The sequence below is a fragment of the Mobula hypostoma genome, chromosome 6, assembly GCF_963921235.1.
Source record: "Mobula hypostoma chromosome 6, sMobHyp1.1, whole genome shotgun sequence".
NCBI classification, from domain to species: Eukaryota; Metazoa; Chordata; class Chondrichthyes; order Myliobatiformes; family Myliobatidae; genus Mobula; species Mobula hypostoma.
In genome coordinates, this window is record NC_086102.1 from 155,845,187 (window position 1) to 155,872,098 (window position 26,912).

Sequence of the window (26,912 nt, forward strand, 5' to 3'; positions counted from 1 at the left end):
ATAAGAAGAAATTTTCTAATGGAAGAAGGACACTACCGCGGCTGACAAGTGAAGTCAGAGCCAAAGTAAAAACAAAAGAGAGGGCATACAAGGAAGTCACAATGGGAAGATAGAGGTTGGGAAGCTTTTAAAAATTTGCAGAAGGAAACTAAGGTGGTCAGAGAGTTGAGGGTAGATATAGGACCAATACAAAATGACGCTGGAGATATTGTAATGAGAGACACAGAGATGGCAAAGGAACTAAATGCGTATTTTGCATCAGTCTTCACAGTGGAAGACATCTGCAGTATACCTGACATTCAAGAGTGTCAGGGAAGTGAGGTTTGTGCAGTGAAAATTACGACTGAGAAAGAGCTCAGGAAGTTTAATGGTCTGAGGATGGATAAATCTCCTGGACCTGATGGAATGCACCCTTGGGTTCTGAAGGAAGTAGCTGGAGAGATTGCAGAGGCATTAACAATGATCTTTCAAGAATCGATAGATTCTGGCATTGTACCAGATGACTGGAAAATTGCAAATGTTATTCCACTATTTAAGAAGGGTGGGAGGCAGCAGAAAGGAAACTATAGACCTGTTAGCCTGACATCAGTGGTTGGGAAGTTGTTGGAATATATTGTCAGGGATGAAATTACAGAATACCTGGAGGCAAATGACAAGATAGGCCAAAGCAAGCATGGTTTCCTGAAAGGAAAATCCTGCCCAACTAACCTACTGCAATTTTTTGAGGAAATTACAAGCAGGGTAGACAAAGGAGATGCAGCAGATGTGGTGTACTTGGATTTTCAGAAGGCCTTTGACAAGTTGCTGTACATGAGGCTGCTTAGCAAGATAAGAGCCCAAGGAATTACAGGGGAGTTACTAGCATGAGTGGAACATTCGCTGGTTGGCAGAAAACAGAGAGTGGGAATAAACGGATCCTATTCTGGCTGGCTGCCGATTACCAGTGGAGTTCCACAGGGGTCGATGTTGGGACCGCTGCTTTTTACGATGTATGTCAATGATTTGGACTATGGGATTAATGGCTTTGTGGCTAAATTTGCCAATGATACAAAGTTAGATAGAGGAGCAGGTGGTGTTGAGGAAACAGAGAGCCTGCAGAGAGACTTAGATAGTTTAGAGGAATGGGCAAAGAAGTGGCAAATGAAATATAATGTTGGAAGGTGTATGGTCATGCACTTTGGTGGAAGAAATAATTGGGCAGACTATTATTTAGATGGGGAGAGAATTCAAAATGTAGAGATGCAAAGGGACTTGGGAGTCTTTGTGCAGGATACCCTAAAGGTTAACCTCCAGGTTGAGTCAGTGGTGAATGTGGCGAATGCAATGTTGGCATTCATTTCTAGAGGTATAGAATATAAGAGCAGGGATGTGATGTTGAGGCTCTGTAAGGGACTCATGAGACCACACTTGCAGTATTATGTGCAGTTTTGTGCTCCTTATTTTAGAAAGGATATACTGACATTGGAGAGGGTTCAGAGAAGATTCACGAGAATGATTCCAGGAATGAAAGGGTTACTGTATGAGGAACCTCTGGCAGCTCTTGGGCTGTCTTCCCTGCAGTTCAGGAGAATGGGGGGGGGGGGGGGAATCTCATACAAATATTCCGAATGTTAAAAGACCTGAACAGATTAGATAGGGCAAAGTCATTTCCCATGGTAAGAGATTCTAGGACAAGACGGCATGACTTCAGGATTGAAGGACCTCCATTTAGAACAGAGATGCGGATAAATTACTTTAGTCAGAGGGTTCTGTGGAATTTGTTGCCACAAGCGGCTGTGGAAGCCAATTCATTGGGTGCATTTAAGGCAGAGATAGATAGGTTTTTGATTAGCCAGAGCATCAAAGGGTATGGGGAGAGGGCAGGGGTGTGAGGATAACTGGAAGAATTGGATCAGCCCATGATTGAATGGCGGGACAGACAATGGGCCAAATGGCCTACTTCTGCTCCTATATCTTATGGTCTTATGGAATCCATTGTATATATAGTGCCTATAAAAACTATCCATTCTGCCCCCCCCCAGATGTTTTCATATTTGATTGTTTTACAATATTGAATCACAGTCGATTAATTTGGCTGTTTTGACACTGATCAACAGAAAAGGCTTGTGTGTCAAAGTGAAAACAGATTTCTAAAAATTGGTCTAAATTTACCACAATTATTGAACACAAAATCATTGACTGCAGAAGTATTCACCTCTTCAAGTCAGTATTTAGTAGATGCACCTTTGGTAGCAATTACAGCCTTCAGTCTGTGTGGATAGGTCTCTATCAGCTTTACACATCTGGACATTGCAATTTTTCTCAATTCTTCTTGATCATGAGTGAACAGCCCTTCTCAAGTCCAGCCACAAATTTTCAACTGGACTGAGGTCTGGACTCTGACTTGGCTACTTCAATCCAGCCATTTATGCTGGGGGTCATTGTCTTGCTGGGAAAAAAACCTTCTCCCAAGTCGCAGTTCTGTTGCAGACTGCATCAGGTTTTCCTCCAGGATTTCCCTGTATTTTGCTGCATTCATTTTACCCTCTACAATTAGGAAGCACAGTGATTCTACTCAGGGAAATGGATGAAAGAAATCACATTTTTGACACATTTAGTGCTTGATTCTGCCAATGTGAAATGTTTGATCACTCAATCAATGGCTTCATAAAATTGGCAATAAATTTAATTAAGAGCAAATTAGTGATGATGTTGGAAATCGAAAATAAAACAAATTTTCAAAAATAGTCCGTAATATAGGCAGCACCTACAGTCAGGACAACAGGGTTAACAATGGACAAGGTTTGGACAGCAGAGGAGGGTGGCTGTTCTGATTTGTATGTGAGCATGCACGTTCTCCCTGAGACCATGTATGCTCCTTCCAGAAACTCTGGCTTCCTGTGTCCCAAGAGTTGTCCGCTAATTGATCACTGTGAATTGTCCTATGGTCGGTGGTAGAATCTGAGGCAAGATGATGTGAAAGTGTGGAGAATGAAAAACGTTAGGGTAGGGTTTGTACAAAATGGGTGCCTGATATTCAGCATGGACTTAGCGGGCTAAAAGGCCCACTTCCATATTGTTTCCCTGTGGGACTATGTTTCAGATCAATGTCCTGTCATTAAAATAAACAATCTTATAGTTTTGGTGTATGCACTAGCATAACTGCAGATCACGATGGGCATCCATGCACCTTCAAATGAGCAATATACCATTCATCAAAATGCCAACCTACAGTACATACAGCATGACCTTGGGCACAGATCGATTAATCATATGGGAAAACTCAATTTAAGAAAAAAATAGCCCTTTTTCCATTCTAGGGCATCTGTTAAACAAACTGATTTAATAAAATGCAACTGATGCACAGCAACAACCTAACACCTGGAAGTGAACGTGCATTCTAATTATACAATGTCCTGTTGAAATAAATGCTGGAGTTTCTTTCATGGTGTTGCAAAGTTATTAATCCTGCATGAATTCTTTACGCCATCCATCATTCCACAATTTTAGGAAGAACTTAAAATCAGTCATAATAGCAGATGATATTAATGTTAATTATTTTAATAATTACCCTCTGATATCGACTTGAGCCAGCACAGCAATGTCAACTGCATAGGACACCATTTCACTCTCCCCATTGAATTTGTTGGAACTACAAAATAAACAAATAAAATGTGATAAGTTATGGAAAATATCAAACTAGTCAAATTATTCTTCATTTATTACTGCCATTTGACTTGTTGAAATAACGTAAATCATTTTTTTTAAAACAGATGCATTCACTGAAGTTTTACTCTTTCATTTTGTGTTAATTTATTGCATGAACTAATGGCAATTAATAATCTCATTAATTTTTATTCACCCCCACTTGTTTCTAATAATATTTCCTAAGCAGTGAAGCAGTCCCCTGACTGTATGAGGTGTCAGAAGCCCATTTGTGGACAGGACTTCAGTACTTGCTACTTGTTCTATTGCTCTCGTGCTTTAGGAGTTATGCAACTGCTAAAACTCATTGGCATGGTAACGATCATGAACATGGAATTCAAACAGTACAATCTAACCCAGAATCAAATTCCAAGAAAAGGGGGTCCAATCATGACTTTGTTCACCCCAGGAGCATTTCATCACTATGTACGTGGACAGCTCAGTAGCTCACCATTATAAAATATTCTGAACTGCCTTTCTCATATCTACAATGGCTGTACTTAGTCTTTCCCACTTTAAACTCCATCTACTGTTGTCATTGCCAAAGAAGACCGATGGTAATCATCAAAGTATTTAGTAGTGACCTCAAAGGTCAGACAGGGAGTGTTCTGCTTTTCAGGCAATTGATTTATGTTAAGCACATTCATCTTCTATTTTAAAATGAGCAGTTTCAGATCTGTATTAGGTCACCTCCTGTGCAGCCAGGAAGTAGTAAGTATAAAAGCAGTAGCTGGCAGTAGGCCAGAGTTCTATGTTAGGAGTGAAAGTTTCTATTTAAAGCTATCTTTGTTTTCTCTGCTCCTAGCAGAAGTATTGCTTTTTCAATCCTCATTCACTATGTTATGCCACTGAGTCTGCAATATGGAGCAACTAAGGAGCTCAGAGCCTATACCCTGACTCTCATATCATTTTTGAATATGGAGCTTGGCTGACTGTCTAGTTGATGTTACAGCACCTTAAAGAGGGCAGTACCCTTCAAAGTTCAAATTCAGTTTACTGTCATTTAACTGTACGCATGCATACTGCCAAATGAAGTATTGTTCATCCGGACCAAGGTGCACAACACAGTACATACAACTCATAATATTACCACAAATGAATTAACAAATGAAATAGTGCATATACAAAACCAGTTAAAAGCTGGTGCTTCATACGTGATAAGACCTGTGTGGGGCAGGGAGTTCAGTGGTCTTATGGCCTGGGGAAGAGGCTGTTTTTCATCTCAACAGTTCTTGTCTTAATGCTACAGTACCTCGTGCCCGATGGTAGAGGGTCAAAGAGATTGTGAACTCTGTTACTTACTGTACTGCATACGTTAGAATCACCTTGAAACTTTCTTCATCCTGGCAATCAATACAAGGTTGATGCATTCCCAGGGAACACCAACAGTTGGGGGGGGGGGGGTGGTGTTCAGGGAGGACTGAAGGGTAGTGGGGGGGCAGGGGAAGAAGAGGAATTAGAATTGCCTCCAGCTGGGACAGCAGGATGCATCTGAAGCCAGGCAGTATTGTCATTGCATTGTACAAATTATTTGCTCTCCAATGATTTGTGATATAACATCATGAAGTACAAGCAATTCCAGTTCTAACCAGAGCAAGCCTTTGATACACCAATTGTCGCAAAGATTACAACCTACCTTTTAATTTGCAGGTTAAAGGCAACGACTGCTTCAGCTTCCTGTAACTTGTGTACACTGAATCGCAGGCCAGCTAAGAGCTGTAGAAAAAAAAATTACAAAAATAAATTCTCGATTCTTCAGCTTTTCAATGTAACACACCAAGCTCCTGACTCTACTGCCCAACTCCTGGTAAGTGGACTGAAAAATTTCCTGGAAACATGCCAAGTCAAATCTCTATCTCTCCCTTTGTAACAAAACATGTGCATTGCTTAAAGTGCATCTGTGCAATACAAGGAAAGCATTCTAAAACAACACAATCACAGCCCAAACGGATCCACTAGCATTTTTCACTACAAGTCCCGTTCAACTTGACGTCCAGAGAGGCTGACTGCAGCTACATCGTGGCCGGATTCTGGTGATCCAGTCTGAGGAGCGTCACCACAGAAAGGCTCCAGTTCTTCTGCTCCAGAAGCAGGAGTGGCGGAGTGATGCAGCTGCCTCACAGCAGAGATTCTGGTTCAATACTGACCTTGGTGGGCTGTTTCTGTGGAGCATGTACATTCTCTCTGTGACCATCTGGGTCAGAGGTGTGAGCTTGGTGGGTGAACTGGTCACTGTAAATTACTCCTTGTGTGAAGGGGTACAGAAATCTGAGCAGAGTCAATGGGAATGTGGGGAAGAGTTTAAAAAAAATGGGAGAGTTGGACTCCATAATTTTGTCTTACATCTGGAATTGTAAGAATTACAGGATTTCGAAAATCCATTTGCAAAAGCCCAAGTCTGAAGTAGGGTTGGGATTACCTGTATTCAGACATTATCATTGGGCTGTCAATGTTAGAGCTCTAATGTTTTGGCAACAGGGGGCTCTGGATAACTTAGTTCCTGGGGCCCCCTTGTGGTTATGTATGGAGTCTAACTCTGTTGTCAATTCCTCCTTGCCAGCTATGCTGATCTCCAAGTTAGAAAAGCCTGGGATTTCAAAAAGTTTAAGTTCTGTTTGGAAAAATTCCATCAGAGTTCTAAACCAGAATTTACCAGAGACCTCTGTATAAACACCAATCTGTTTCAGTCACTCCTTTCTACCCTCATGGTCAGATAAAACCTACCATGGTTGGAGGGAGAAGGGTCTAGTTTCTATAGAAGACATGTACATAGAGGGACGGCTTGCAACATTTAGTCTCCTGAAAGAGAAATTTGAGCTGCCTCATTCGCACTTTTTTCATTACTTACAAATTAGACACTACATTCAATCTAAGATTTATAATTTTGAAATCCTTCCAGGAAAGCATATATTTTTTGATATCTTAAAGAACCCTCCTGACTCCAAGCATCTCATTTCTAAGTTTGTACATTTGTTCGATGGTTGTACTATAGTCTCTACTGTGAAGATCAGGGAGGCCTGGAGAGAGGAATTGGGCATTGAACTATCTGAAGCTGCCTGGGACAAGAGTTTGTCTATGATAAGGCTTGCTCTGTTAACAGCAGACACCAAATGATCCAGTTTAAATTTGTCCACCGTCTCCACTACTCTAAACTCAGGTTGCACAGGATTTACCCTTCAGTCTCGCCAATGTGTGATAGACATCAGGGGATGGAGGGCATGTTGTCACACACCTTTTCGTTTTGCCCATCACCGACTGGATTTTGGTCCACAATATTTGACTGCTACTCAAAGGCTTATAAAAGATCCCTCCCCTTGGAAGCTGGTCTCGCCATCTTTGTCTGTTCACAATCCACTCTATGCTTCCCTAGAGCCATTCAACAGTCTCTGATGCTGGGGATGACTGTCGCCAAAAGACTTATCTTGAGGGAATGGAAATCACCTTCTCCCCCTTCTTTTCGGAGATGGATGGCTAACATGACCTCAGTCATACAGATGGAGAGACTTAGGTTCTTGAGAACCAATTCAATTATAAAATATTTGGCTATTTGGGATCCATTTCTTGCCTACCTAGACGAGGCCAGGGGCAGATGAGTAATTTCCCCCCAGCTGATTTCTCACGGCCCTCTATTGAGACTTAATGTTTAGCACTTTTGAGCACTTTGTACAATAGGCATCCCTCTAATGTTATGTTCCTTTTTTTTTCTTATTTTATTTTTATACATGTCTGAGCTTATATGTTCTTGTTGATTTCATTTTTTGAAAATTTTTAAAATAAAGTATTTTTAAAAAATGGGATTAATGCAAGATCAGTGCAAAATGGGTGGCTGATGACAGGCACGGACTTGATGGCCTGAAAGGCTTCTTTCTGTATATTTCCAAGTAATAATTTCTTCAAACACCAAGATTAGTCTCCTTACATTTGTTCCTGCTTTCATAGGGTTTCCAAGATCACAAACTACCATCCGGGTTTCATTTTCTATCTTGTAAGCACAGGACAGTCTGGCAAGACTCTGAAAAACAAAGCAGATAAAGCACGTGTACCAGGAACATGTAGCACAAGCTGTATAACCACCAGTATGAATAGCACACAAAGAAGGAGACAAGTTTCTGCTACATCAATCATAATTATATATAGTAATTTATCAGACAAGTTGTTCCCACATGGACATCAGCATAGTCCACAAACTCAATTTAATGTGAAAGAAAATATTTCCCAGAGATGTGTTCTTTTAATTCTTTCAGATGGAAATAATAGTGAAGATAATCTGTTTTCTTTGCACATCCATCTGACACATGCAAACTTTCTGCATCTGTGAAGCTGTATTTAAACTGGTGGTTCACCTTCCAATTAAAGGCAAACTTTACCAACCCAAGAGAGCTATTAATTAATCATTAAATGGTGGTCAAATGTAATTCTTATTTTACATTCAATACATGGAATCATTTTTTTTTTCCAGATTTCCAGTGACATTCCTTTTTTTTTGTTGTTTAAATTGCAGATCCACTAGGCTTGCAATTACTTTTAGACTATACTTAATGACGAGGATGTAGCCAAGTAGTTTATTTATTCTGATTTAGCATTTGATACCATTCTCTTATTTTTAAACTTCATGGTCACGCTTCCAAAATCACCTTCTAGGGTTGATTCCATTTGGTTAGTGGATACGACTGAAACAGCTCAAGTTGCATTTATGCTGCTAAATTTCAATTTTATGGTTTTAAAAAAGATGAATCAAATGGAACTTGAGTAACATACTGAAAGTGTGTTATATTTTGTTTGTATTTTTAATCCGTGACATTCCTTTGAACATAAGACTAGTAACTCCAAGTGTAATGCTAAAATGGCATTTTAATCATTCTCTTCATTTTCCTTAACTATTCCTTAATTCAATTTCAGATATCCTAAATGATAAATGATTACCTTGAAATTAATAGTTCTTTGTATCATTAAATTTGTTTCCAACATTTTCCAGCTCTGATGACAGACTATCAGCATGAAATGTTAACTGTGTTTCCACTATATACTGAGTTTTAAGCAACATATCCACTTTAGTGTTACGATTTTTAAAAAATAAAATGCTGTTCCAAAAATCTGCATAGCTAAACTATTGCTCCTGTGCATCACTCTACTTAGAGACCTAAAAATGTAACATGTTAAAAACCATCAGCATCACCTTCATATTTTTAAAAACATTGTTGACTGTTCCCAATGTTGTGAGGCGTAATCACTCTTTTACATTTTATCGAAATACATGGAATAACAAGCTTAAAACTTTATTATATTTATTTAGGTAGAACAGCACAATGGACTGTTAGTTAACAAAGCGTACAACTTTAACGTACAAAGTTCATAATGTCTACCTTATTGTTGCGAACAACCCCAACATAGTCCGCCTGAGGTGGTAGTTCAATGTGTAGCTCAGCTTCATAGGCTCCTTCACCTTCATTTTGTGCATTTACAGTCAGAGTTAAGGGATTATCATCCCCAATATACAGCTGCTTTTGATCCCTGAAGATGAAATGGGTCATGACTAAGTAATTTTAAATTGACAGCTTCAAGTAAATCACATTCATAGCAAGTTAAAACTGTCAGAAATACTCAGCAGGTCGGCCTGTATCTGTGGAGACTTAACATTTCAGAAGTTACTATTTAACATTGGAAAAGCTGGAGATAAACACCTTTTAAGATTAAAGGGATAAGGGATAGAGATAAGGAAAGGTTCTGTCATGGTATGCAAGGCAAGAACAATTGAATTGCACAAGGGATGATAGTGCAAGATAAAAAGGGTGTCAATCAGAATACTTGGCTTAGAATTTGCTGACCACAGCTGCCTACCAGACACACAAAATATTCAAACCTGTCTTTAGTCAATCTAACAATGTGATTTTCATATAGTGCAAGGCCTTACACAGACAATATTGCATAGAGTCAAACATGGCTTAAGTTCTGATTGATGCATGACATCACAGAAATCATCTGAAAACACCTTGGTGGTTGGCAAAATCACTGCTGTCATTTTGTTGGCTATCAAAGATGCTAAGACTTTAACATACAAAGGGCTGCTTTGAGGTTACTGAATGGAATGTGCTTTGTGAACCATATGAGGAAGACATTAACGGACTTACTGATCGCATCACTGGCTACATCAGCTTCTGTGTGGGCACTAATACCATCAAGAACTGTTCGCTGCTTCCCTAACAGCAAACCATGGGTCACCAGTGATCTAAAGGCTCTTCTCAACCACAAAAAGAGAGCCTTTCGATCAGGAGACAGAGAGGAATGCGCAGAGGGAGCTAAAGGAGAAGAACAAAGTGGCTGAAGAGGAATACAGGAGAGAGCTGGGGAACAAGCTTGGGCAGGGTAGTACTCGGGTGGTGTGGGGAGGCACGAAGAACATCACTGGCTTCAATCAGCCCAGCTACAGAGCCTCGGAATAGCCATGAATGGGCTAATGAGTTAAACCAATTCTTCAATAGGTTTGACAACTGTCCTCCTAGTCATTCCCCCCCCAAGAACATCGATCCAGATGTAGAGGCACCCAATACTCCCTCAGCTCCAATGCCTCCACTCCCTCCTCCTCCAATTCAACATGTGGATGAACAACATAGGCTACCACTGTCTACATCCCTTCCTTGCCCTACACCTCCACATACCAACTGCTATCATCACAGTCTTCACCTCCACTACTGAACAGGTGAGAAGGGCTCTGGGGAAACTCACACAGAGCAAAACATTGGATGGTGTGGAACCCCAAGGTCCTAAAGGAGTGTGTTGAGCAGTTGTGTGAAGTTCTTTAACACATTTTCAATCTGTTTCTCAGCCTGGAAAGGGTCCCGACTGTGTGCAAATCATGTGTGGTCCCAGTACCCAGATGGGCCAACTGCAAGTCTTGAATGACCCCCGTCCAGTGGCCCTGACTTCACACATCATGAAGATCCTAGAGAGCTCACCTCCAGCCAAGGTCAGAACAGCCCTCAATCCCCTGCGGTTTGGCTATCAGGAGCACATTGGAGTCGATGATGCTGTCATCTAGCAACTGAACAGAGCCTACTCCTATCAGGATAAGCAGGGCAGCTCTATGAGGATCATGTTTTTTGATTTCTCAAGTGCCTTTATACCATACGCCACTCATTGCTGGGGGAAAGCTCCATTCAATACAAATTGGCACTTCTATTGTACCCTGGATAATAGACAACTAACTGGCTGATCGCAGCATGTGTGGCTTCAGAGTTGTGTGTCAGACATGGCGATAAGCCACACTGGAGCCCCACAGGGGACTGTATTGGCTCCCTTCCTATTTACCCTGTATACCTCAGACTTTAGATACAACACAGTCATGTCATCTGCAGAAATTCTTTGATGATTCAGCAATAGCTGGGTGTATAAAGGGAGGACGGGAGGATGAACACAAGACGCTGGTGGAGGACTTTGTCAAATGGTGCAAGCTGAATCATCTGCAGCTCAACATCAGTGAGACAAAGGAGATGGTGATGGACTTTAGGAAGACTAAGCCTGCACTGTTCCCTGTTATTATTGATGGTGAGGACATGGATGTGGTGAGGACCTACAAGTACTTGAGGATGCAGCTGGATGACAGACTTGAGTGGAGCACCAACACAGAGGCTGTGTACATGAAAGCCCAGAGTCGCCTCTGCTTCCTGAGGAGATTGAGGTCCTTCGGAGTATGCAAGCCTTTCCTTCACATGCTCAACCAGTCTGTTGTCACCAGTACAATCTTCCATGCGGAGTGTGCTGGGGCAATGGCATCAACACAAATGATGCTAACAGGCTCAATAAACTGATTAGAAAGGCTGGCTCTCTTATTGGAGCCAAAATGGACACACTGGATGATACTGTAGAACAAAAGGACCCTATGGAAAATTCTGGACAATGTTTCTGACCCTTTGGATGCCACCTTGGCTGAACAGAGGAGCACTTTTACTAATAGATTAGGACAACTATGCTACTGCAAAGAGCACTATATGAGATCATTCTTACCCTCACCATTAGGCTCTATAATGAGTCAACCTACTGCTAGAGAAGTGATGACCCCCTCCTATTAGACTGCTTGTGGCTACTTATTTTTTATTCTTTCTACTTCTTTTCTAATATTTAGATCTTTGCACTTGCAATGCTACTGTGACACTACAATTTCCTTTGGGATCAATAAAGTATTTACCCATCTAAATGTCATGGATGCATTCCAACACCAATTTTAAAAACAATGAAGCAATTACAACTTGGAAGAAAAAAAAATATTAAAAGTCACAAAGAATTATTACGAGCAGGGAAAAAAAATGATTCCATCCTTGACAGCAACACACATAAAAATTGCTAGTGACTGCAGCAGGCCAGGCAGCATCTATAGGAAGAGGTACAGTCAACGTTTCGGGCCGAGACTCTTCGTCAGGACTAACTGAAAGAAGAGATAGTAAGAGATTTGAAAGTGGGAGGGGGAGGGGGACATCCGAAATGATAGGAGAAGACAGGAGGTGGAGGGACCTGGAAAGTTGATTCGGCAAAAGGAATATGAGAGGATCATGGGACGGGAGGCCTAGGGAGAAAGAAAGGGGGGGGGGAGGAAGTTCAGAGGATGGGCAAGGAGTATAGTGAGGGACAGTGGGAGAAAAAGGAGAGAGAGAAAAAAAATAATAATAATAAATGAATAAATAAGGGATGGGGTACCAAGGGAAGGTGGGGCATTAATGGAAGTTAGAGAAATCAATGTTCATGCCATCAGGTTGGAGGCTACCCAGACGGAATACAAGGTGTTGTTCCTCCAACCTGAGGGTGTCCATCCCTGACAAATGCTTTCAAGAACTTGTCTGCTCCATTCAAATGAAAGGGCTTGCTTTTGCTGTGTCAGGTTCAACAAGAATTCTGATTTTCTCTGCTTCCCACCAAGCCTGCATTTGGGTGTTGGATGTTGACACCTGAAGTCATTGTCACAGTCTGGACACCACATTTGCAAGGGAGACCCAAACTTGCTGACATCGTCAGGAACCGACATGGGCAGATTGACACTGAACTATTGACATTTCACAAAAGATCAGTCTAGTATGCTGCTGATGTAATTTGGGGAAGAAAAATCGTGTGACCTGGAAAGTTGACTGTTTTTTCTCCACATACAGTGCCTAACCTGCTAAGTATTTCCACAACTTCTGTCTTATTTCAGATTTCCAAAATCCATATGATGCCATTGTGCAAGCCATTTATAATAAACACAAGAAAATCTGCAGATGCTGGAAATCCAAGGCAAATCACACAAAATCCTGGAAGAACTCAGAAGGTCAGGCAACATCTGTGGAAGTGAATAAACAGCTGATGATTCAGGCCGAGACCCTTCATCAGGACTCTGGATTTTTGTTAAATTGAATCTATCAGTTTTATAAATAGCAATCAGGAAATCAAGGCAACTGCTGGACAGTCTATTTGAACATACCCTTGTACAGACAGCTTAAGATCAGGCTTGCAGATGTCGTCTTCTCCACAATCCAGTAAAATGTGCGCCTGCAGGAGAAGAGGGGTAAAACTAAATCACAGATCAAAACGATGATAAATATATGAAGCAGGTCCATTCAGCCCCCAGAATACAACTTAATTCTAGAGCAAGTATTATTAGAAATGAAAAGTCAACTTCTCTGCTAAACCCAGAAGAAGAGTTTGCGAAAACACTTATGTAGCACTTCATAAAGCAGAGACTCTGCACTGTAGCTGTAACTTTGACAGGCAGAACGCCAGGATGAAATGTCAGAAAAACTGTGTTCAAGCTCTAGTACAATCGGTTTTGAATTCAGCACTCAAAAATCATACCGAAAACCTGTTTAGGCACAGGCTGAACCATCAGTTCTAGGGACCATTAAATACCTTGCACAAGAAATCTGCTGAAATGGGCGCAAACCAGTAAAATGAAAAGGCATTCATCTCAGACGACAAGTAGCTCCCGATCGCAGTTTCCGATTCAAATGATTGATTGGGGGTGGCAATGAAGCATAAATAATGAGTTGCACACTTCCACTCCCAACTAGGAAGAAAAAATGTTAAGGCAGCCAATAGGGCTGCTCTTCCCCCATCTCCCAAAATGAGGCTGCTTGCAATGAAGGATGGGTGGAACAGGTTCCTTACCTGCTTTAGTGGCCAGGGAATGGTCCATGGCCTAAGTATTTGGAGGGCTTGGAGAAAAGGGACAGAGAGAAATAAATTGAAGGGATAGAAGTATATGTGAGCAGTACTAGCATTTTAAAACCACGTAAAAATATCTGAGGTACAAACCATTAGCCAAGTGCACCTCAGTTCAAAATATGAGAAAAGTGAAGATTACTAACCTGTTTGGAAATATTATCTGGAGTAAATTGATTGAGGATTGGTTGCAGCCCATTTATCTTTGTTGCAGTAGTTAAATCTAGGCTGTATTTCATATGGATAACAATTTTATTTAATTTGTCTCTGAACTCCGTCTCATCCTGTAAAGTAAGATAAACACCATTTTGTATGCTTTGTGTGCTTCATTCTTAAAACTCCTACAAGCTGATTAATGAGAAAAAGGCATGATACATTGCATAATCCACAGTAAACTAACTCATTTCCAGATTTCAGAGACTAGGGATTATAATTTATGACCATCGCCATAAAAGGAACTAAAACGTTTTACTGCACAAATCCATTCAGGTGATCGATCATCAGCAAGACAAACTGTTAATACAATAGCAGGCAACACCAGTAGTAACATTAATGTTGGTTTGTTAACTTGATACCAGAAGTAAAACCCCAACTCAACAATAAAAGCAATACCACAAAGATTTATGCAACAAAGATTAAAGCACCTGTGGCCATGTTAAGATGCACTAACTGAAATGAATACATGCTCAAACCCATTACAACAAATATAACACCTATCCAAATGGTCTACATCAGAACTTGTTAATTTTTTTAAAGAACATTGGTGTTTGTACGTGTTTCCATTTTCAACTAAATAAAAACAGTTCAGCTAAAGAATAACAAATGTATGCTACACATATTGAAAGTGGTAATACGTGAAGAAACAACAGATGGTTCTTATGCCACCTGCCTCAGAACAGCATTAGCATGGCGAGGGTGACGACAATCTGTCGACCATCTTAGCCGAAGATAGTGTAGTATATACATACCTTGAGGGGACTAAGAAATGGAGAGCAAATGCTTTGCACCATAAACCAATTATACGTTTTTAAAAAGCTGCTTTCAAGAGGAAAAAAATCCAAATATTAGCTACGTACTCTCAGATAGGCTTGTAATTCTTCACAAACTTTTCTTCGACTATTTTCCGCTTTCATTTTCTTCTCATAAGAAGAAAGCGAACTATGAAGAAACATAGCTCTCTTAATAGCACCCTTCTGCTTTAGTTTATCCAACTGTAATTCCACATTAAAATCTGAAAATATTCCAAGGAAGGAAAATAATAATCAGCAAATTAACAGAAAAAAATTCTTTGAACACTGGCAATGAAACATGCCTTTGCAACGTGACTATTGTCTCAATGGTGTAAATAAGTGGTGTTCATTAATAAAAGTGAAGTTTCTCCAGTGACTTCCTGCAGAAACACCATCACATCTACAGTCTTTACCAATACAAGCAGATGTCTTAGAGCACGTTAGAATGCAGAGGAAAGAGATGGTCCTAGACAGGAAGGAAATGAAGTTACAAAGGAGATACTTTAAAAACTAAGAGAGGGCATTATGTAAAAAATTAAACTCAATTTTGTCTGATGCAGTATTTTGAGATCCTTTACAGACTATTCTTCTCACAAAGAAAGCAAAAGATTATACACAAGAGAAAAGGTCAAAGATTAAATTCCAAACTGTTTCATTAGCAGGACACAAGCTGAAGTGAATGTAGAGGAGCAGAAAGGCACTTCAATGTCTCTGATCAAAGAGGCAAGGTGACCACTGCTCTTCGGCACATCAATTGAACTCTGCATGCAAGTCCACTGCTAATTAAGCAGCCAACACTTGCTGTTTGAGCTCACAGATGCAAAACAAATTGTTCAACTTCTAAAAGCACAGGACAATATTGGAACTTGCATGCAAGTTCTTCAGGTCTCTATCTACCTTAGAGGGGAACGGGGCAGTGGTGAGACAGCTACTGGCTGCAGCTTGGCACGGCAGTAACATTACATACACGATGCACAGCGACAGCACGCAGATTACATCTGCGCCACAGATGGTCCATCCAGCCCACCCACTGACTTGGCTCCGGCAGCCCCGTGATGTTTGCTTCAGTCCTGCCCACACTCATTGCTCTGGCTACTCTGAGGTTTTCTTTTCCCAGTCAAGTTTCCAGTTGCATGCACTTTAGTACTTGTGGTGTTAATTTACCAATTCTGATTGATTGAGGTGTGGAATTTTGTTTGGAATAGTTCATCCAGGAAGTTGTGCTGGTCATCTGAAACAGTAATATGCAGCACATGGCCTGTTAACAACTACCTCACAGGCTCCGTCTAATTGGACAATTAAAGTAAAAACTGTTTCTCATCAAGAGATACATTTAAGCATTTTTTTAAAAATTGTTTATTTATTTGTATACAGTGCCGAATATATCCATCTGGTCCTTCACGCCACGCCGCCCAGCAATCCCCTGATTCAACCTGAGGCTAATCATGGGGCAGTTTACAATGACCAATTAACCTATCAACTGGTACAGTTGTGGACTGTGGAAGGAAACCGGAGCACCCGGAGAAAACCCACATGGTCACAGGGAGAACATACAAACCCCTTACAGACAGAATTGAAGCCGGGTTGCTGGTACCATAAAGAACTGTGCTAACCACTATGCTAAACTGCCTGGGTCATTCACATGATAGTAAGAAATACCAGAATGGAGTGGACCAGTAGAACAATGGCATTTGGCTGTATCTGGTCATGTGCAGTTAAAATAAAACAGCTTTGAATGGCCATTGAAAACTGATTACTGTGCTCATTTAGTCCTCCTGGAAAATAGTAGGGCTCCATTGCATTCACCTAGGGCTATGGATAAAAATAACTGCAGTAGTACCTTTCTAGCATTAGATGGCACCATAACACGCAATGACAAATATCCAGGGCACAAAAACAAGAGAACTCCTTTGCAAGGGAAGCTGGGAAGAGTTTGGCTGATCCTGAAGTAGGTTAATATAGGTCAGCACAACATCGTAGGCCAAAGCGCTATACTGTGCTGTACTGTTCTTTGTTCTAGGAATAATGTTACAGATGTACCAAGACGTGCTTCTAACAGTCACAAGAAAGACTGGTCTCATAAAAGCTTTAAATCCTTTCGTGCAAGATTTAACACTAGAACACCAAAGTACCAACCAAATAGCAAAATTAATGCTCACTGGCTACAATAATTTTGGCAAATATCAATGGATTATAAAGTTTCATGGTCATCTGTTCAGTATGTTTCAGAACATTAAAAAGAAATTTTGCACATCAACAAATCAGTGTTAAAACAAACAAAAATATTCAGATAACATACATCAAAGTTGCTGGTGAACGCAGCAGGCCAAGCAGATATTGGCCTGCTGCGTTCACCAGCAACTTTGATGTATGTTGCTTGAATTTCCAGCATCTGCAGAATTCCTGTTCTTTGCGTTAACAAAAATATTCAGATCTCTTCCTTCATCGAGATTAAACACATACTTTTAGCCTGTATTTATCATGAAGCTAGGGAATTCAGGGAAGAGAACAGAGATGTCCTGAAACATATTGATTTAACAAAAGCGATTTTGTCAGTAATGACGTGTGTCAGACATTAGATGTATCAAGTTGGGTAAATCCTCAAGTCCTGACCAAGTATATCCTGGAATGTTTTGAGAACTGAGGGAAGAACTTGCTGGACAGCTGGCAGAAATTTTTTTAAAATCTTCCTTAGCCACAGGCGAGATCTCAGAAGTCTGGAAGGCGACCAATCTTCTGCTTTTTTTAAATGAAAGGCTACAAGTACAAGCTAGCAGTCCCTTAAAGTAATTTCTGCTTTTATCTGTACATTGCAGACACCAGAAGGTGTTAAAAGCTTTACAGAGAAATGGTGGAGTCTGTAAACAGTTTTGCTGTGATGATAATTGTAAATTCTAGGCCAATACTTTCTTGCTAACTGTACCAAGTTGTTTGTGAATTACACTTCATTTTCAATTTACATATAATAGATCATACCATGGCATTTCACTTGTGTCCTATCACATCTCATTAGTCGCTAACTTAGATCAGCATTGAAGATAATTGAGCCAACCACCTCACTAACTCAGAGCACACAACCTTTTCACTTTAAAATCAGAACTCAAATGGCAGAATCAATAACTATAGTTTTATAGAAATTGAAAACACTGACAAGACAGAACTCACCCAAGTACTCTGTGGCATTTTTTCCAAAGGCACTTAAGCAAAATGTAACTGTGAAGCTAATAAAATACAAGGTTATCAGCAAATTTTACAAACCCAAAATGAAAACTTAACTTCAATTTTAATTTAATTTCAAGTATGGATTAAATACAAAGAGCTTGATGTGAAAATTCAACACGTTCTGAAATTAATTCCCTAAGCCTCTACTTTCTTTTTTGCTTCATTTAAAACACTGAAATCTAAGTCCATCTGTTCTGATGTTATATGCGGTCATCTGTTTTTAAATATTAAGCAAAATTTGACAGTCATTTATTACTCAATTAAAAGCTGTATACATTGTTATATAAACCCTTGTACATATAATTTTTATAAAAATGTTGAAAACTATTGTTTTTTTTAAAAAAGTGAAGGTACAAGTGCTGAAAACTAGAACATTTTCCATTTCAAGCATCCAGGGTAACAATATGGACATTTGAAAACCATCAACTGCAAGATTTCCCCATCCATCAAAATCTCTAGAAGGAAATCTGAATGGAGAATATAGTAACAAAAATGAAAATCAAAAAGTTTGAGGAATGAAAAAAACCTAATCAGCTTAATTAACTCTGAGGTGAAAGATAGAATGTTCTCATGCCCATCTTTCAATGTATAGCAAATATATATGAATAAGGCACCCAAGGAAATACATGAGCCTTTCAATGTTCTTTACTTCAAGCAACTTGTGTTAGACAAGCAATACCACGGTTTGCATGTAGTCACTGAATACCAAGTGCAATGAACTGCTCTGGTTAAGAGGAGTAATTTTATTCCAAATTTGGAATTATTTCAACTACTGTACTTAGTTCTTTGGCTTTACAGCAAACAAAGTTTATAGTGTGTCATCCATGCAAACTGTAACACAAGTGGCTTATTTAAAATTGGTTTGGGGCACTTAAGAGCTGCAACACATGATCAAGTGCTCTGTGTGGCTCTTGTAGCAATATTGCTGAGAAAATGTTTGCCTTTGGGAAGAACCTGTCTGTTTAGTAGAACACAGTAGAGATGTGTTGTTCCTCTCCATAGTTTATTAGAACATTATGACGTATTAAGCTACTATACTCCCATTAAAGGATGTTGACAGAGGCATCAGAAGAACTGGTTGAAGAAAATATGAAATTTGTGCACTGTGTCTGAACTGAAATTTCAAAGGCTGGGTGAAATCCTCCCAACTGAGATAATATACGTGCAGGCAGTGAAACTGAGATTCAACTGAGGCCATACAACAGGGAACAAAAAGTCACACAAAAGGGAAGCACGTCATCCAAAGAATCGAAAAACGGTGAAGGAACAGATTTAGACTGTTTGTTGAGCTGTCAAGAAAGCAGAATGTGAAAGCTAGAATGATTTCGCACTTCACTGGTTATATGGGAGGTGGAATAAAACTCTCATCCAAGACCCCCGAGAGATCACCTGAACACTTGCAACCCACCTGGAAATGAAACAATGTACCATCACCAGTTCTGGACTCACAGCAGGAGCACAGCATGGAAAATTTTAATACTTTGCTAATGCAGTGAAATTGCTACCAGTTGCAGCTATTTTGCAGGTTTGAATGACTCAATCATCAGAGATGAGATTATTTGTGGAATAGGGGAGAAAGGGCAGTCTGTAATATCTCAACTTGACTCAGGAGCAACAAGTAATTTCTTCCTGATGCAAATCATCAAACTTAAGGTGGTGCTGATAAAAATTAAAAAAAAAACGTGTATTGTTTGTGTACAAGATTATAGTGAAGCCAGATAACAGATTCAAATCTGAAGGTGGTGAACCCAAAGAATCAAGGGAGCAACTGATGTACAGCTCCAAGAGGCAGAATACAAGATGTAGGCTGATAAAAGAGATACACAGTGAAAGCATCATGAAGACTGCTTGCTCAGAGACAAATGACTTCAGATTACTTCAGCTATGCAACTCACTGAAAAATGTGCACTCTCTTTTTAAAGAAAACTATATGACAAGCATGACAGAGTCCTAAATGAAAAGTAAAACTGACAGTACACCCACCAAAATGCTTTCAAGGGGCCCTGAAAAAAAAGTGAAACACAAGTATATGCAATGTGGGATATACTGAGAAATCAACTAAAGGACTGAAAAATTGTCCACACCTAACAGATCTTAATGCAGATATGAAGAGGAGCCTTTATCCTCCTCAGAGCTGCATTATGCAGAGTAGCATCGCGGCTAGCATTGCACTATTACAGTGGCAGCTGTACGATCGGGGTTCAATTCCCCCTTCTATCTGTAAGGACCTTTATTTTCTCCCCATGATTCTGAGGGTTTTCCCGGCTGCTCCAGCTTCATCCCGCATTCCAAAAGGTGTACGGTTAGGGTTAGTGAGTGGTGAGCATGCTGTGTTGGCGCCAGAAGCGTGGCGACATTTACAGTTGCCCAGCACAATCCTCTCTGATTTAATTTGACACGTGATGCATTTCACTCTCTGTTTTGATGTACATGTGGCAAATAAACCTGAGGGGAGTTCTGGAGTGTCGGGGGGGTGAGGGTAATGCTGGAAATGCGTGTTATGTTTGTCAAAATTACTTTAGGAATTATCCCATCTGGACAACTGCTTTCTCTGTTGACAATGCAACATGATAATGTGCAGGGAAGTATGCACCAGGGTCTCTGCTCGTCTCTGGACATAAGGTACCTGCTGGCTTGGTAGTAGGCATACAGTGAAGGAATCCCACTTATTAGTCAGCAAGTGTTTAACAAATTGCCTTTGATAATTTAAATAATTTGCTATCCTCCAGTGTTTTCAGAAACCAAGCTTCAGTGAACACAGTACAAGTTACAAGTAATTTCATCAGATGAAGAACAAATCAAATGACCCAGCAACGCACAAGTAAACCAGAAAGAAAAGTTCAGTTGACTCAGATCCTGAAAGTCCCTCAGTATACACAACTGAACTTACCAGGACACCATCACATTGTCTCTAAGCGTACAGCTTTTGTTTTCTGGATTTAACACCGATGGGCTGACTTCTAATGAAGCATTCACATGAATTACTGGTCTGGCTCTGAATGTTAAAAACAAAACAGAAAGTATTTCATTAACAACCTCTTGTTGGAGGGAATCTTAAAATATCATTTTCTGCTCCAGATCACAGGAATCAGAAATCCATGATTTTCGACCAGTTCAAGTTGTAACATCACATTGCACTGCATCATAATTAAAAACTAATATGATTGTACTCATTGCAGGTTAATCACCTGTGCCCTGTGACCACCCTGCAAGAGTTCCTCAGTGCAGTGACTTGGCCCAGCTTTCAGGTGCTTCATCAAACAACTTTCCTTGCACAACGAAGTCAGAAGTGAGGATATTTGCTTGCGATTGTTTAATGCCAAATCTCACTTGGAAATTCCTCAGGAAATGCCAGAAGTCCCTTCTTCATAAATCAATATCATGAATCTGATCTTGATGCATGAAGATCAAATTTCCTGCTTTTCTCCCATATCTCAAAGATATGTGGATCGGTAGGTTAGTTGGTCAGTGTAAACTGCCTCTTCTGTGTGGTTGAGTGGTAGAACATGAAGTGGTTGATTCATGTAAATGGGTGGTTGATTGCAAGCTCAAGTGAACTGAAAGGCTGCTTCTGTGCTGAATCCCTCCATATCTACACATCTAACTTCACCAGAAGGCGGCATCAGCATTGAAGGGCTATTAAGATTGGGAATAAGTGCTGGGCTTGCCAGCAGCTCTAGATTCTTAGAAATCAAACCCAGTAAGATCTGTTTTGCTCTTATTCTTCTAAGTTCCAAGGAGCACAGGCACAGTCTGCAGACAATCCACCCAACCCAGAAACAATCTGATAAAACTTTCTTGCACTCCATTTATAGCAAGTAGCATTACTAGTATCAAATTCCACTGAAATAATGGGAAAACCAGCCCTATGTATACTTTATTACAAAACATTTCACTATCAACATAACTTCAATTTTAACCTGTAAAATTCTGCAGTAAATCTGACCAGAAATCTATCTACTAACTGCAACTGATCTGCAATTCATTGTTGTGAACTGTGCAGCAGCAGAAATGCATTAAGGTAAATGTTGCAGAATTCAGCTTATTGTTTGGTGATGGCCTTTTTACTCTACCTGGTACTATTAAAGTGATCTTTATGTCACTGAAGGTACTGTATTGTACTCAGCACCACACTCACAAGGATGCCACGAGATAAACATTCAACATGTCAGCTGAATTGAATTAACACACACCCAATGTACTATTTAGACCCAAATAGTATTATTCCAGAGCTGAGCACATCATTTTAATTTTACTCTAAAAACTACTTTAGCTTGGGCTTTCTGGAACCCAACTGTAAATATTATTTAGAATTCCTTTGAGGCCACTAAGTGTTTTGCTTGTAATTGTGATCTAAACACATCTCTTTCCTAGATAGAAGCAATTCCTTGAAAGTTTACTTGGACAAAATATTTTCAGGGAAAAATAAGCAAGTTACTTTAGATTAGAATGCGTTCAATAGAATTCCTGTTCCATAAAGTGTGATGTCAGCATTGGGAGGCTTATTCCAAAATTATTTGCATCCTTTTTTTTAAATAAACATTACTGAATTCATACCGTAGAACCAGCTGATCACAGTTAAATGGTCAGAACACCGAGCTGAATAAAAATATTATATCTACCTCCTACAGAAGCCAACTACCCTCAAAGTTCAAAATTTTCAGACATTTTTAGCTCTAGTTTTTCTTTTAAATTTTGGAAATGCTTAACACTAACCATAAATGGGCATACAAATCCAACCAGGAATAAAAAGCCCAGCTGTACTGGCCTAAATGAATAAATAAAAATATTACTTTAACTCATTTCCAAGTTTATACCATTAAAACAAAGGTAGAGATGAAAGCTATTCCAGATCAGCCTGCCCTTTCAGGAGGTAATTTTATTCTGCATCCACCACAGTATCAATAACATAAAATAGAGCAATTGTGTCCAATTGCGGATTCTCCCCCAAACCCAAAGCTAGAGAGCATGTCTGCTCTTCTCTTCCCTCCGACATCTCCCCAAGGCATACCTCAGCTACTTGTAGCTTAATCTCTCGTCGTCAGCCTGTACCACCACATGTTCACTTTATCCCACCTTATCGACAAATTTTCCTTCTGTTCTCCGTCCCTCCCCATTTTCAATGCAACTTAATACTTCATTTCCCACTTTTGCCAGTTCTGATTATAGATCACAACCTTAAAGCATTAACACTGTTACCTTTTTTCACATCTCCTACATTGCCTGCTGAGTAACCCCAGCATTTTCTACTCACTGTGTTCCACTTCAAGGAAAATTGTTTTGCTCAGCACTTGGACACAGATTAAAAAGCAACTTCACTGTTATTGAAATCAATAAAGAGTACACACCGACTTAAGCTTAATACATCAAATCAACAGCATGACCGATGCACTTATGAACCACAATGTTTGGCATAACTTTTAATCTATTCTGAAATGCAATTCAAAAATAGAAAACCTTTCATGGACTCTCAGACCATTTTGATGGTGGTAGAGCAAAACAGATTTTCATTATAATTGATAGAGTATTTTTAGAATGAAAATTCAGCAATGTACATTATTCTACATTGACTTTCAAGGCATTGGCTGACAGTAAAAAGTTAGTTACATAAGTGATTCAACAGAAGATAGAAATGAAGGACTGAAAATGTTGAACACACATACATGCAAGAAACTGAGATTTAAACACGTTATAAAATTACACACTAGAAAACTAAAATGCTAAAGGGGTCATTCAGAGTATTGAAGTTAAAGTTCAAGTTCATCCCAGTTAACACCAAAGTTCCGAGACACAATGAACAATAAGCACATTTTAGAAAAAAATGATATAAAGTTCCACAGCCAATCTGCAATTCACTTTGACAGAAGGATCTAGCCTCAATATCCACCTTATTCATATCTGAACTTAAAACAAAAGAGCAAAATACAAACAAGGCAGCTTTTCAAAGACAAGACTTTAGCCACCATAGGTAATTCCCCCCCCCCCCCCCGGATGAACTGCAGTTATAGTGGAGAAGAAACAAAGTGCAGTGGATTCAGGTTAATTGAGACACATCAGGACCAGTGCATTTTGACACAATTATGCAGCTACCCCAATCAGCTGAAGTTTCATGAAAATAGTTATAAAGGTATAAAAAAGGTGAACTACTATTTAATAGAGTAACAATTTATGGATTTAAATGAAATACAGAAGTTAGAATACTACAGTCCTATGAAACTGTGTATTAGTTTCTCATAGTTAGCGACAGCGAAATTCATCCAGTATATGCTGCCATGTTCTTTTGATTGACTGTAAAGGAACAAAATCAGTGCAGCCGCCCAATACAGGTAATGGACTGCCTTCATACAATGCTTTCAACAATTGCATCCTCCAAATCTTCATTTTCATGGTAACATTCAAAATGATTGTTGATACCTTTTTATAGTAATTTATAATACTATAAACTGCACATTTAGACGGAGACGTAACGTAAAGATTTTTATTTCTCATGTACATGAAGGATGTAAGTAATAAAGTCAATACAATTCGATGAGTTTTTGTTCTTCAAGAGTTGTCATAAATAAGTGGCTGCCCCAATTAACCGATGCCCCAATTAACCAGAATCCACTAGCTTCCAAGTAAATGAGAACACATGAAAGCAAGTAACAAGTTGTCAGTGCTAATAAAGGGGAAAAAATAGAGAATATACATGAGGGTTATTTGATTACAATGCCACTATTTAAGAGAGAAAGCCAGTTATTTTAAAATAATTATTAATACTGCAATTAAAACTGCAGAAAGATAAAAACGCAAAACAAAAAATTACCTACCTGTAAACCGCTACTTTGTCAACACCAAAAGCTCCCACAATTAAATCTAGAAAAATATTTCAGAGTAGGCTTATTATGAAAATCAATTTCTTACCACAATGATTTTCAGGTTCTTAATTTTTTTTTTAAACACTTCAGTCCAACCTTTAAAACCATCTTTGTGGTTGTCCTGGTTCATTTCATATACAACCACAAAAATGTTTCCTGGTCTACAGATGGAACCATTTCACATGCATAAGTACAATTCCCAAGCAACATGAAACAGGACTTTGCCAATCTTCCCAACTGACTCCAAGCAATAACAAGAAAACACAAAAATCCCATTGCAATCTTAAACAGGAATGCAACAGCATTCCTACTCCCACATTCAACATACTTCAACTCCAGCAGTCTAAATCAAAGACTAATTGCCAGAGTGTCTTCAAACTGCTGAGCAGGAGTTTTCTGAGATTTAATGAGCTTATCCAGGGAAGACAATGATTAGAAAGGCTGCTTTGGTCAATTTAGCTTTGCTGAATTACCCATGCTCAGCATCATCATGGCATTGGACTCAAGTGCTTAGGAGAGTCAATGGTGCCTAACGGCGACTCCTTTGCTTGCTTCTTCGGAAACAGCTCTATTGCTATCTTTAATATCTCTATTTTTCCCTTTCAGGTTTCTTTTGAAGATTCTGACCTGGAGTTACATGCTGACTATGGTTCTTTGCGGGAATGGGACCCGCTCTTGGGGTTTCATGACTGGCCATTATTTGACACGCCAAGGGCGCAGCCTGAGGGCTTCGCTCACCTTCGGAGGTCCGAGATTTCGTGGCTCTGGAGATGGTTGGATCGAAGGTTGGTGTTAGGGCGGGAGATCGGTGTGTCGTGGGAGTTGGAAGATCCTTGGCTGTGTGCCCAAAGACCTGAGCTCTTTGGGCACAGAGCTCGGAAAAAGCTACGCAACAGAGTTTTAACATCGTAAACCAGCGAGTTGTTTGTTATGTCTCCCCTCTCGCTGTGAAACGGAGACACCTCTTTCTCCCTTATTCGGGAGAGAGCGAGCCTGTGGTACATCGAATACTGGGTGAACGAGTAGTCTTTGGGGTACTGCAAGTCTGTGTCTTTGCAGCAAAGCAACAGTGCGCTTGAGTACTTGGTAGTGGGTGCTGATTGCTCTTTTTTTTGCTGGTGTTGGGGGGTGCGGGAGATCATTGCTTGCTGCTACTTACACACAAGAGGGAGGGGAGCGCGGGGGGATTTTGGGGTTCTAACAGTCAACTGACATTCACTCATTGGGGGCACTTCTCCGTTTTCATGGATGGTTGTGAAGAAAAACCATTTCAGGATGTATATTGTATACATTTCCCTGACATTAAATGTACCTTTGAAACCTTTGAGATACTCAGGTTTAGTAAGGGAAAAGTATTGCTCTTCTTGAAACAACTGTGCATTGGTGGTGCAGAGGAGCAGAAGCCATCCTCCCCTCCAGTCCTTATGATCATACCCATCAATTCTTCAATGTTAATAACAGCCTTAACAATATCAGAAGATGTCAACATCTTCACATGAAAATGTAAAATTTTGCTGAAAATCATCATTGGAAGAGTAATTTTACTGACTTTTGAAAGAAAGTCCACTTTTGGAATAAGGCGTTACCACATTCTGAAAAATTATTCACACAAGGTATATTGGGATCCTGACTAAGCATAGCATGTGTAAAATCTTGATGACATATTTTAGAGGGTACCAAGCAGTACAATTCCCCCAAGAGGACCACAACCTTGTCATGGATTGGAGGCTTGTGTGCCTCAATGACCCAGAGAGCAATGTTAGCTGGAATCAGGGCTTTATGCTTTGGCTCTTGGTAGGGTCACCCATGCCAAACAGGTCAAAGGGCAGAAGCCAGACTAAGAGTGGTCCACCGATCCTCCAGGTTCGGGGGCTCAGCTCAGGGCTAACAACCCTGACTGGTAAAACAGAATTGTTACAGAAACAGCAATGAAAAATTCTTCTACATCTGAGTGTGA

The 26,912-nt window shown here is 39.9% G+C and overlaps 1 protein-coding gene across 1 annotated transcript in view; it reads right to left on the reverse strand.

Annotated features, from left to right (window-relative positions):
- itgav (integrin, alpha V) overlaps positions 1–26,912 on the reverse strand; it is a 103,312-nt gene that overhangs the window by 17,457 nt on the left and 58,943 nt on the right. Inside the window, exons 14-23 of the mRNA XM_063052025.1 lie at positions 24,908–24,953; positions 20,989–21,093; positions 18,042–18,097; positions 14,943–15,097; positions 14,013–14,150; positions 13,130–13,197; positions 9,048–9,195; positions 7,604–7,696; positions 5,321–5,400; positions 3,551–3,631 (exon numbers count right to left, since the gene is read on the reverse strand). Coding sequence (XP_062908095.1) covers positions 3,551–3,631; positions 5,321–5,400; positions 7,604–7,696; positions 9,048–9,195; positions 13,130–13,197; positions 14,013–14,150; positions 14,943–15,097; positions 18,042–18,097; positions 20,989–21,093; positions 24,908–24,953 — 970 coding nt within the window. The remainder of the gene's footprint in view (positions 1–3,550; positions 3,632–5,320; positions 5,401–7,603; positions 7,697–9,047; positions 9,196–13,129; positions 13,198–14,012; positions 14,151–14,942; positions 15,098–18,041; positions 18,098–20,988; positions 21,094–24,907; positions 24,954–26,912) is intronic.